Source organism: Saimiri boliviensis, chromosome 8 (genome assembly GCF_048565385.1).
Source record: "Saimiri boliviensis isolate mSaiBol1 chromosome 8, mSaiBol1.pri, whole genome shotgun sequence".
Lineage (NCBI taxonomy): Eukaryota > Metazoa > Chordata > Mammalia > Primates > Cebidae > Saimiri > Saimiri boliviensis.
The window spans coordinates 102,843,408-102,856,158 of record NC_133456.1 but is presented as its reverse complement, the minus strand read 5'-3'; the positions used below and the strand labels follow the sequence as shown (position 1 = coordinate 102,856,158).

General features: G+C 41.2%; 1 protein-coding gene and 1 pseudogene across 1 annotated transcript in view; both read left to right on the top strand.

Moving 5' to 3' along the window:
- The first annotated feature begins 2,733 nt into the window (after positions 1-2,733).
- Positions 2,734-12,751, top strand: part of MALRD1 (MAM and LDL receptor class A domain containing 1) — a 594,555-nt gene continuing 584,537 nt past the window's right edge. The window contains exon 1 of the mRNA XM_039478847.2: positions 2,734-3,070. Coding sequence (XP_039334781.2) covers positions 2,893-3,070 — 178 coding nt within the window. The 5' untranslated portion in view covers positions 2,734-2,892. The remainder of the gene's footprint in view (positions 3,071-12,751) is intronic.
- Positions 4,341-11,717, top strand: LOC101047157 (ubiquitin-conjugating enzyme E2 variant 1 pseudogene; annotated as a pseudogene).

Sequence of the window (12,751 nt, the reverse complement as noted above, 5' to 3'; positions counted from 1 at the left end):
ATGGCCCAGTCTCCGCTCACTGCAACCTCCACCTCGTGGGTTCAAGCAATTCTGCTACCTCAGCCTCCCGAGTAGCTGGAATTACAGGCGTGCACCACCACACTCAGCTAATTTTTTGTACTTTTAGTAGAGACGGGGTTTCACCACGTTGCCCAGGCTGGTCTCGAGCTCCCAACCTCACATGATCCAACTGCTTTGGCCTCGCAAAGTGCTGGGATTACAGGCATGAGTCACCGTGCCTGGCCTGTATATTAGATCTTTACACTTGCTCACAAGCCAAGACATGGAAACAACCAACCTAAGTGTTCACTGACAGATGAGTGGATAAAGAAATTGTGGTAGATATATGCAATAAAATACTATTTGGCCCTTGAAAAGAACAAGATCTTGGCATTTGCCACAGTGTGAATGAGCCTGGAGGACATCATGCTGAGTGAAATAAGCCAACCACACAGAAAGAAAATACTGCATAATCTCATTTATATGCAGGAATTCAAATATACAGATGTAAAAAACAAATCACTGTTTATCAGGATTGGGGAAGAACATGGGGAAATGTAGCTCGTAGGATACAATGTAGCATGTTTGTAGAATAAACAAGTCTAGAGATCTGATGCACAGTCTGCTGCCTTCCCATAGGATAGTGAAGGAATCACGTAAGGAGACAATGACCATACTGGACCTTCAGGTGCTCTTTCAAGAATAGGTATTGAACCCTGTGAGAGAACCTAGGAATGGAATATAACTCAGCCTGAGCGAATCAGCCTTAAAGAAAGTCTCCTAAGATGAAAAATAAAGAATAATGATTAAGCTGATGATTGGTGTGGGGCAGGGATCTCAGATCTGGAGTTGAGAGATGGCATGTTTAGAAAACTACCAGCACAGTCACTCAGCAAGGCTGTGGCTGAGAGCATAAGGAAGCATTGAACCTTGCAAGGTAAGCTGTATTTGTAAGCTGCATTCAGAGTATGACAGTTATACAGATTTCAGAGGGAAATATATAGAAGTGGATTTGTGCTTTAGAATGGTCACTCTACCCAAAGACTAGGAAATAAGGTGTTCTAGTTCTCACTGGAAACATGCTGAGGTGAGAATGGATAGAGTCTTCAACAGAAGTACCAAAGATACCAGCCAGGGTGGTTAATAGGTAGGATAGGTGACAGTAGTTCAGGAACAATATAGACAGTCCTTACTTGGGTAATTGAACAGAAGAAAGGTTCCATTCATTGAAATATGGAATGTGGGAATAAGAGCTGGTTGGCTGGTGGGGAGAAGGAAGATGAGTTTAGTTTTCTGTTGAAGTAGATGTGTCAATTAGGAGTGTGTGTGTGCGTGTGTGCGCCGGTGTGTGTGTGTGCTCACGCGTGCGTGCACTCAGGAATAAGTGCATATTAGGATTGCAGATATCAATTGAGGAAAAGAAAACAAAGGGATCATCCTTGAAATCATAAGAGTGCAGAGGGAGCCTAGAAAACAGTATTAATACAATCTTAGGAGAAACGGGAGCATAAAATGGAACTATAAGGATAGTCAACATTGAAGGGACAAGCAAAAAGAGGTGGGTGAGGTATTTATTAGTATTTATTTGTAAAACAGAGAGGTAAGAAGAAGAAATTTCTAAAACAGGACTGAAGCACAGTGCAGCACAATGTTAGATTATGTGGAGTGCTCAGATGTAAGGCAGAATTGTGGGTTCCTGACCCCCTGCCCCCCAGAATCCAGAACGTCCACACCGTATATATATGTCCCTAGAATATGGGTGATTTTTAGAACATTTAAAAAAATTCTGATGCCTTTTCTGTTCCTGGTGTCTGGTCCTTTCACTCTACATTCTCCAGTTATTTTTGTGTCTTGTGGTTACACTGCAGAAATTAAAATAGTTGAAAAAGAACTTTAACATGCCCTTAAGAAATAAAATATAAAGGAATTTGCAGAACATTTAACCTCACACAATTTCCATAATATTCGCCTTCATAAGATTTGTAATTAATATGTCTCTGTGATCTCAACTTCCATATATTGTTCATTCTGAATATGCATCCTGAAATCATGTGTTTCACTTGTGAAAGTCATGATGAATTGGCAGGTGAATTCTTGCGCTATAGGAGAGCGAACACTGTGCTTAACAGCAGGATATTTGAGCTCTAGTTTCTTACACCAACTTACCGTATTTTCTCACATATATCCCATAACTTCCTTAGGTTGAAGTTATATGATTTATAAACAATAACATCCAATGCCCCCTCAACTTTTAAAAATCTGTATTTCTTAATTTATCTCAAGAAGCACTTACTAGCAGCCATAAACTATAAACAAACAAAACAAACAAAAACAAGTAAGGTGATAATAATGGATAAGCATTTTATTTTCATAGAGCAGTTCTAATAATTGGGCCTGAAATTTTGAGTATGTTTTAGTGTTCACCATAATGTTCTAAATTATATGAATGTGATTAAGTGAGCATAGGAATTAACACAGACCATTTTTATGCTACTCGTAACTTTATCATGGTTCCCTCTGCCCTCCTATTTATTTTCCTGGCCTTTATATTTTACAAATGTCTTTCAGGAGATAGCATGACCATAAAGGCTTAAATCGTGTAAATATGGCATACAGGGAGCAATAATTATCTATGGTTAGCTAGATGCAGAGGCAATGCAATTACTCAAGTTAAATATTTTCTAAAGTCACTCCTCTGAAAGAGTAAATTAACCACCTGAGGAGTAATTTGTTAGAGTTGCAGATAGCTACCAGTAGTATCCAGTTAGAAGAAGCAAGTCTGGGAAAGGAAGAATATTGAAAAAAAAGAATGTTTCCACTGATGGACTTACTTATTACCACGGCTTGATCTCTAATAGACAATACCAAGGAACGCTTTTCTTCCTGGACAGAATGTTGGCATTCCCGATGAATGAAGCTTTTTGTTTCCTTTGGATTGCCTGTATTTTCACTCCTGCACTGGGTGGGCAAGGAACAGAAAGCTTTCAGTGTGACAATGGAGTCTCCTTGCCTCCTGACTGTGTTTGTGACTTCACAGATCAGTGTGGGGACAACAGTGATGAACGGCACTGTAAGTGACATTCTCCTTTCTCCAGTTTTAGTTCCCTGTACATCTTGAAACCAGGGCCTCTGAGAAGTCTGGGAGATTTGGCGAGATACCTGGCTCTGTATGGATTTTATTTGTATGCCTTTAGTGTAGATCAGAAACTAAGATATATTGTTTACTAAGTCATGAAGATTTTAACCTGATGGAATATATTTTCAGTCAGTTTCTACTGATTATGAAGGAGTACTAAACAAAAATGTAGCTTTTTATGTTATGTGAATGAAACAAAATTCAAAAGAACTCGTTAATGCAGCTGTAAAATGCTATGGTGGATGTGAACGGGTTAAGTGTGAATTTAATGTGGAAATATTTGAAATGAATACTAGATTGGATGGGTAGATTTTATTTTCATTGAAAGATCACTGCTGCCAGGTGCGTTGGTGCCAACTGCACATGGAATACAACTCTGGCTTTTGTCCTTTGATTTCAGAGTAGTAGGAAGGCACAAGCTTTGGAGAATGCAAGACCTAGATTTACGTCCTGGACGAGTCATCTGGGACCCAAATCTTGTGTGATTTTGAACCTTTATTTTATTATAAGAGGTCATGAGATGAGATAAAGCAACTCTCACAGGTGGGAAAATGCCCCATGGCATACTGGGAGAACACTGATAAACGAAGAAGTTTACGAAGGGAAAACGTGGGAAACCACACACACATTCCTGTCATTTCTACTGCAGTATGAAATCTTGAGGGCACACTCTCTTTCAGCAATGGAGACTAGTGTCATTCTGACACACAATCACCTTTCAAAAACCACGTTTTCATAAAATTACCAGGGGCTCATTGCTGGTTCATAGTAGCTGTTGGTGAAATTAATTATCCAGATGCACGAATTCTATTATTATAGGTCACTTAACTCAAACATATATCTTCTTTTTTATTCAGATAAAATATCAATTCATGTTTACAGAATTCATTCTCTTCTGCTAAAATTAGGTTCTATGTGTTTGATTTTGCCATTGTTTGCCTTTCATTTATATATTCAGTTGCTATTACATTAAACCAAGAAAAGTGATTACTGAAAACTTTTTTCTCTGTAGAATGAAACAGGCTAATAATATTTTTCTTAGTTTTGGATAGCTGTCATGCTGTTACTACTCAGTAACCATTCAATACCAAGTGCAGCCAAGGGCAAGGATTCATTTGTATTTGTCCAATTTCCCTAGAGATGCTAACTGGAGGCTTGTTGCCCCTTGCTCTGGCCTGTCTGGAAGAGCCCTTACTATTCTTTGATGAGCAGCAAAGAGGAACGACTTGGCTGGTTTGACAAGCAGTGCCAAGTCCCTTCCATTATTAATCTATATAAAGCCTCCTTCAGTACCCTGGCTGTGATAACATGCATGGTCCTGCTTCAGAGAAAAGGTTAATGTGAAGAATTGGAAAGCCGCGGAGTAGGAAAGGTCTTGGCTGCATGAAAAATTCCAATAACTTACAGCCTTGGAAAGAAGTGAAGGCATATATCTATCAAATAAACAGATTTCATTTTAAATGTTACATGGAGAGGTCACCTTTTGGCCTTCTTGCTTTTCATTTTGATTTCTGAGAAATTTCTACTTTGGCATTTAATTTAAAATGTGGGTGAGAATCTGCAGATAAAAATTGAGAATCACTTTAAAGCATGAATTGCTTTTTTTTTTTTTTTTTTTTTTCTTTTTTTTTAATTGCATTTTAGGTTTTGGGGTACATGTGATGAACATGCAAGATTGTTGCATAGGTACACACATGGCAGTGTGCTTTGCTGCCTTCCGTCCCCTCACCTGTATCTGTCATTTCTCCCCATGCTATCTCTTCCCACCTCCCCACCCCCCCGCCCCTCCCCCATTTCCCCCCAACAGACCCCAGTGTGTAGTGCTCCTCTCCCTGTGTCCATGTGTTCTCATTGTTCAACACCCGCCTATGAGCGAGAATATACGGTGTTTGATTTTCTGCTCTTGTGTCAGTTTGCTGAGAATGATGGTTTCCAGGTTCATCCATGTCCCTATAAAGGACGTGAACTCATCGTTTTTGATGGCTGCATAATATTCCATGGTGTATATGTACCACATTTTCCCTATCCAGTCTATCATCGTTGGGCATTTGGGTTGGTTCCAGGTCTTTGCTATTGTAAACAGTGCTGCAATGAACATTCGTGTGCACGTGTCCTTGTGGTAGAATGATTTATAATCCTTTGGATATATACCCAGTAATGGGATTGCTGGGTCAAATGGGATTTCTATTTTTAGGTCCTTGAGGAATCGCCACACTGTCTTCCACAATGGTTGAATTAATTTACATTCCCACCAACAGTGTAAAAGTGTTCCTATTTCTCCACATCCTCTCCAGCATCTGTTGTTTCCCGATTTTTTAATGATCGCCATTCTAACTGGTGTGAGATGGTATCTCAATGTGGTTTTGATTTGCATTTCTCTGATGACCAGTGATGATGAGCATTTTTTCATATGTTTGTTGGCCTCCTGTATGTCTTCTTTTGTAAAGTATCTGTTCATATCCTTTGCCCATTTTTGAATGGGCTTGTTTGTTTTTTTCTTGTAGATCTGCTTTAGTTCTTTGTAAATTCTGGATATCAGCCCCTTGTCAGATGGGTAGACTGCAAAAATTTTTTCCCATTCTGTTGGTTGCCGATTCACTCTACTGACTGTTTCTTTTGCCGTGCAGAAGCTGTGGAGTTTGATTAGGTCCCATTTGTCTATTTTGGCTTTTGTTGCCATTGCTTTTGGCGTTTTGGTCATGAAGTCCTTGCCTACACCTATGTCCTGAATGGTTTTGCCTAGATTTTCTTCTAAGGTTTTTATGGTATTAGGTCTGATGTTTAAGTCTTTAATCCATCTGGAGTTAATTTTGGTGTAAGGTGTCAGGAAGGGGTCCTGTTTCTGCTTTCTGCACATGGCTAGCCAGTTTTCCCAACACCATTTATTAAACAGGGAGTCCTTTCCCCATTGCTTGTTTTTGTCAGGTTTATCGAAGATCAGATGGTTGTGGGTATGTTGTATTTCCTGTGAGGCCTCTGTTCTGTTCCATTGGTCTATATCTCTGTTTTGGTACCAGTACCATGCTGTTTTGATTACTGTAGCCTTGTAGTATAGTTTGAAGTCCGGTAGTGTGATGCCTCCCGCTTTGTTCTTTTTGCTTAGAATTGACTTGGCTATGCGGGCTCTCTTTTGGTTCCATATGAAGTTTAAGGTGTTTTTTTCCAGTTCTGTGAAGAAGGTCATTGGTAGCTTGATGGGAATAGCGTTGAATCTGTAAATTACTTTGGGCAGTATGGCCATTTTCACGATGTTGATTCTTCCTAACCATGAACATGGAATGTTTCTCCATCTGTTTGTATCCTCTCTTATTTCGTTGAGCAATGGCTTGTAGTTCTCCTTGAAGAGGTCCTTTACGTTCCTTGTTAGTTGTATTCCTAGGTACTTTATTCTCTTTGTAGCAATTGTGAATGGCAGTTCGTTCTTGATTTGGCTCTCTTGAAGTCTATTACTGGTGTATAGGAATGCTTGTGATTTTTGCACGTTGATTTTGTATCCTGAGACTTTGCTGAAGTTGTTTATCAGTTTCAGGAGATTTTGGGCTGAGATGATGGGGTCTTCCAGATATACAATCATGTCATCTGCAAATAGAGACAGTTTGATTTCCTCCTTTCCAATTTGGATACCCTTTATTTCTTTTTCTTGCCTGATTGCTCTGGCTAGAACTTCCAGTATATTGAATAGGAGTGGTGAGAGAGGGCATCCTTGTCTAGTGCCAGATTTCAAAGGGAATGCTTCCAGTTTTTGCCCATTCAGTATGATATTGGCTGTTGGTTTGTCGTAAATAGCTTTTATTGTTTTGAGATATGTTCCGTCAATACCTAGTTTATTGAGGGTTTTTAGCATAAAGGGTTGTTGAATTTTGTCAAAAGCCTTCTCTGCATCAATCGAGATAATCATGTGGTTTTTGTCTTTGGTTCTGTTTATGTGGTGAATTACGTTTATGGACTTGCGTATGTTGAACCAGCCTTGCATCCCCGGGATGAATCCTACTTGATCATGGTGGATGAGCTTTTTGATATGCTGTTGCAATCGGTTTGCCAGTATTTTATTGAAGATTTTTGCATCTATGTTCATCATGGATATTGGCCTGAAATTTTCTTTTCTTGTTGAGTCTCTGCCGGGTTTTGGTATCAGGATGATGTTTGTCTCGTAAAATGATTTGGGAAGGATTCCCTCTTTTTGGATTGTCTGGAATAGTTTCAGAAGGAATGGTATCAGCTCCTCCTTGTATGTCTGGTAGAATTCAGCTGTGAACCCATCTGGACCTGGGCTTTTTTTGGGTGGTAGGCTCTTTATTGCTGCCTCGACTTCAGACCATGTTATTGGTCTATTCAGGGTTTCGGCTTCTTCCAGGTTTAGGCTTGGGAGGTTGCAGGTGTCCAGGAATTTATCCATTTCTTCCAGGTTTACTAGTTTATGTGCATAGAGTTGTTTGTAATAATCTCTGATGATGGTTTGGATTTCTGTGGAATCTGTGGTGATGTCCCCTTTATCGTTTTTTATTGCATCAATTTGGTTATTCTCTCTTTTCTTTTTTATTAATCTGGCTAGTGGTCTGTCTATTTTGTTGATCTTTTCAAAAAACCAGCTCCTGGATTTATTGATTTTTTGAAGAGTTTTTTGTGTCTCTATTTCCTTCAGTTCTGCTCTGATCTTAGTTATTTCCTGTCTTCTGCTAGGTTTTGAGTTTTTTTGATCTTGCTCCTCTAGCTCTTTCAATTTTGATGATAGGGTGTCAATTTTAGATCTCTCCTTTCTTCTCATGTGGGCACTCATTGCTATATATTTTCCTCTAGAGACTGCTTTAAATGTGTCCCAGAGATTCTGGTATGTTGTGTCTTCGTTCTCATTGGTTTCGAAGAACATCTTTATTTCTGCCTTCATTTCATTGTTTATCCAGTCAACATTCAAGAGCAAGTTGTTCAGTTTCCATGAAGCTGTGCGGTTCTGAGTTAGTTTCTGCATTCTGAGTTCTAACTCGATTGCACTGTGGTCTGAGAGACTGTTTGTTATGATTTCTGTTCTTTTGCATTTGCTGAGGAGTGATTTATTGCCAATTATGTGGTCAATTTTAGAGTAGGTGTGATGTGGTGCTGAGAAGAATGTATATTCTGTGGATTTGGGGTGGAGAGTTCTGTAAATGTCTATTAGGTTTGCTCGTTCCAGGTCTGTGTTCAGGTCCTGGATATCCTTGTTGATTTTCTGTCTGGTTGATCTGTCTAATATTGACAATGGGGTGTTAAAGTCTCCCACTATTATTGTGTGGGAGTCTAAGTCTCTTTGTAAGTCATTAAGAACTTGCCTTATGTATCTGGGTGCTCCTGTGTTGGGTGCATATATATTTAGGATCGTTAGCTCTTCTTGTTGCAGTGATCCTTTTACCATTATGTAGTGTCCTTCTTTGTCTCTTTTGATCTTTGTTGCTTTAAAGTCTATTTTATCAGAGATGAGAATTGCAACTCCTGCCTTTTTTTGCTCTCCATTTGCTTGGTAGATCTTCCTCCATCCCTTTATTTTGAGCCTTTGTGTATCCTTGCATGTAAGATGGGTTTCCTGGATACAGCACACTGATGGGTTTTGGCTTTTTATCCAATTTGCCAGTCTGTGTCTTTTGATTGGGGCATTTAGTCCATTGACATTTAGGGATAGTATTGTTATGTGTGAATTTGATGCTGTCATTTTGATGCTACCTGGCTGTTTTGTTGGTTAGTTGATGCAGCTTCTTGATTGTGTTGATGCTCTTTTACCATTTGGTGTGTTTTTGGAGTGGCTGGTACTGGTTGTTCCTTTATATGTGTAGAGCCTCTTTCAGGAGTTCTTGTAGAGCAGGTTTGGTGGTGATGAAATCTCTGAGTGCTTGCTTGTTCACAAAGGATTTTATTTTTCCTTCACTTATGAAGCTGAGTTTGGCTGGATAGGAGATTCTGGGTTGAAAGTTCTTTTCTTTAAGGATGTTGAATATTGGCCCCCAGTCTCTTCTGGCTTGTAGGGTTTCTGCTGAGAGATCTGCTGTGAGTCTAATGGGCTTCCCTTTGTGGGTAACCCGACCTTTCTCTCTGGCTGCCCTTAGAATTTTCTCTTTCATTTCAACCCTGGTGAATCTGACGATTATGTGCCTTGGGGTTGCTCTTCTTGAGGAATATCTCTGTGGTGTTCTCTGTATTTCCTGGATTTGAATATTGGTCTGCCTTGCTAGGTTGGGGAAGTTTTCCTGGATAATATCCTGAAGAGTATTTTCCAGCTTGGATTCATTCTCTTCATCACATTCAGGTACCCCTATCAGACGTAGATTAGGTCTTTTCACATAGTCCCACATTTCTTGAAGATTTTGTTCATTCCTTTTTGCGATTTTTTCTCTGTTCTTGCCTTCTCTTTTTATTTCATTGAGTTGATCTTCGACCTCTGATATCCTTTCTTCTGCTTGGTCAATTCGGCTGTTGAAGCTTGTGCATGCTTCACGAAGTTCTCGTGTTGCGTTTTTCAGCTCCATCAATTCACTTATTCTCCTCTCTATGCTGTCCATTCTCGTCAGCAGTTTGTCCAATCTTTTTTCAAGGTTCCTATTTTCTTTGCGATGGGTTAGAACATGTTCTTTTAGCTCATTGTAGTTTCTTACTACCCATCTTCTGAAGTCTGATTCTGTCATTTCATCACCCTCCTTCTCCATCCGGTCTGGTTCCCTTGCTGGTGAGGAGTTGTGATCCCTTTTAGGAGGAGAGGTGTTCTGGTTTCGGGAGTTTTCATCCTTTTTATGCTGGTTTCTACCCATTTTTGTGGGTTTATCCACCTGTTGTCTGTCTCTGTCCCAGGGAGTTGGAGCTTTATGAGTTTCCGTTGCACTACTGCCTTTTTTGATTTTTTTTTTTCAGGTGGGACCCGCCCAGCTAGCAGCACGCCTAGCCTCTGCCTGCCCGCAGGGGCTTTGCTGAGCTGCTGTGGGCTCCGCCCAGCTGCCCTGAGCTCTTCCCTGTAGTCCTTTTTATATGGGCGTAGTTAGAACTGTCTGGGCAATGGTGGCCCCGCCTCTGTTATGGCGGACTGTCTCTGTTGTGGCAGGTTGCCTCGGCAACGGCGGGTTGCCTCGGCAACGGCAGCCTGCCTCCATAGCGGTGGAGAGTCTCAGTAATGGTGGAAGCCCCTCCCCCACGGAGCTGGACCGTCCCGGTTCAGCTGTGCTTGGTTTGAAGGGCTCAACCCAGAGGGTTTCCAATTACTGTTTTTGTTTTCGTTGTTGTTGGGTGTGGAGGGGTGGGACCAACGGAGCCTGATCACCTGGCTCCCTGACTCAGAGTCTTTTCTTTTAAGTTGAATGACCCCGCGTTCCGGTCGCTTGTTGAAAAGACGCCGGGATCTCCCGTGCTGCGACTCACGGAGTCGGCTCGAACCGCGGCGCCGGCTCCTGGCGGATTTTTTGCCTAGGAATCTCCTGGCCTGACTCGCTATTTCAGATGAATGGGCTATTCTGCCGTCTCAAGGCTCTGCTCGCCAGCTAAGAGGGCTCCCAGACCAGTGGCTTTTTTACGGAGAACGGCAGCAACAGGGAGTGGTCACAGCAGCCGGGCGGGCGGAATCAGCCCCGCGGGGGCCAAAACAGCCGCACCGGCTGGGACTGCGACGCTGGCGACCCCTCTGCCTGGGTATCTCCTGGTCTGTGGGCAATAAGAGTTCGTCTGGAAATGCGGCATCCACTCACCCTCTGCACTTTCACTGGGAGCTGAAGTCCTGAGCTGTTCTTAGGCGGCCATCTTGAAAGTCGGATCATGAATTTCTTTTGTATATCATGCTGGAAGAAAAATATTATGAAGAAATAACAATAGCTAAGCAATTTCACTCATGGAAACTTGTGATGCTAAACTTATAGATTAGATCTTTGTTTTTTAAACTAACTTTGTAAGGATTTACAGTAGCCACATTAAAAAAAAAAAAAAAAAAGAATGTCTCCTTTAACATCCAACTTGTGTGACCTTTTAAGAAATAGATTAATATGTCAACTTTTCTGAATAAAGTTGGCATAGTTGAAGTTAAATTTCTGCTGCATCTGGTGCATTAATGCATTTTTGAAAATAAGTTATTGGACAGTGACTCAAGATGTCAGCCACCAGGATTTGGGAGTCAAAGTCCCTGGCAATTTCCAACTGTTGGAAGAACTTGAAGACGGCCAGATAGGAGTAGGAGGTAGCACAATTCGCTGGAGTCTAGAAATGATGAAGACATGACATTTACAAGAATGACAGGGATAATAATTGAGCCTCTAAGAACAATTTATGAAAACCAAATATACAGCCTTAAAATAGCATGTGAGCCTAAATACCCAGAAGCACCCCCTTTGTAAGATTTGTAACAAAAATTAATATGAATGGACTTAATAGTTCTAATGGAGTGATAGACCCAAGGGCCATACCAATGCTAGCAAAATGGCAGAATTCATATAGCATCAAAGTTGTCATGCAAGCACTTTGGCACCTAATGATGTCTAAAGAAGATGTGAAATTCCCTCAGCCACCTGAAAGACAGTGTTACAGCAATTCATCAAAAAGAAAACCACAGGCCCTTCCCCTTTCCCCCATTCAATTTAAGTAGTCTTCATTTTCTGCAGTAGTAAATTTTCTAGATACATCTTGTAGACCTCAAAGTACTGGAATGGAACCTCCCATTCAAAGGAAATTTATCTTTTCAGATGGAGGCTTGCTCTGTCACCCAGCTTGGAGTGCATTGGTGCAATCTCAGCTCACTGTAACGTCTCCCTCCCCGGTTCAAGCGATTCTCCTGCCTCAGCCTTCCAGACTACAGGCATGTGCCACCACACCCGGCTAAGTTTTGTATTTTTAGTAGAGAAGGATTTTCACCATATTGGTCAGGCTAGTCTTCAACTCCTGAACTTGTGATCCATCCACGTTGGCCTCACAAAGTGCTGGGATTACAGGTGTGAGCCACTACACTTGACTGGAAATTTATCTTAAGATATTGTAAATGATACTATTTTTTTGTCCATTTGAATTATAAGTTGTGCTGTAATAAATCATCTTGTCCAGTGTAACCACTGTCGACATAGTTGAACTTCTGGGATCAAGAAAGTCTACTTAAATTGATTCTTGTTATAAGTGTTGGGTCACATCTAACTCAACTGTGAGAAAGTACATTACACAATCACCTTGCTGCTGATTACACAGTCTGGGGTCTCTGTCTTCTTCCCTCCCCCTCCCCCACCTCCCACTCTTTCTGCAACAACAGCTCTCTAGCCTGAGGGGCTTGTTAGAGTAGATGCGAAGGTTTCAGGTCGCAGCCTGTGGGACTACTGGGTATGTGGGGTGCTTTGCCTGCACCCCTGGTTTCTTTAAGTCTTAAATGATGCCCCTTCCAAGTCATCATCTGGTCCCCACGCGCCTCTATTTTTGTTCTTTGCCGAAACATAGGTTGTAACCCCTCCACTCCTCTCTGAGATTGGCCTTCTGTGAGGAATTCAGAGCTTTCCCCATATTTTCTCTCTTCCCCACCTTTATTGAAGGGTGCTGCTTTTTCTGTCTTCCTCCTCAAAATCCTTTTTGCACCATCACCACCCAGCACCTTCCATGATACTTCCTTGCTTTGGCCAGAAGCCTTCAGGCAAGATTGGA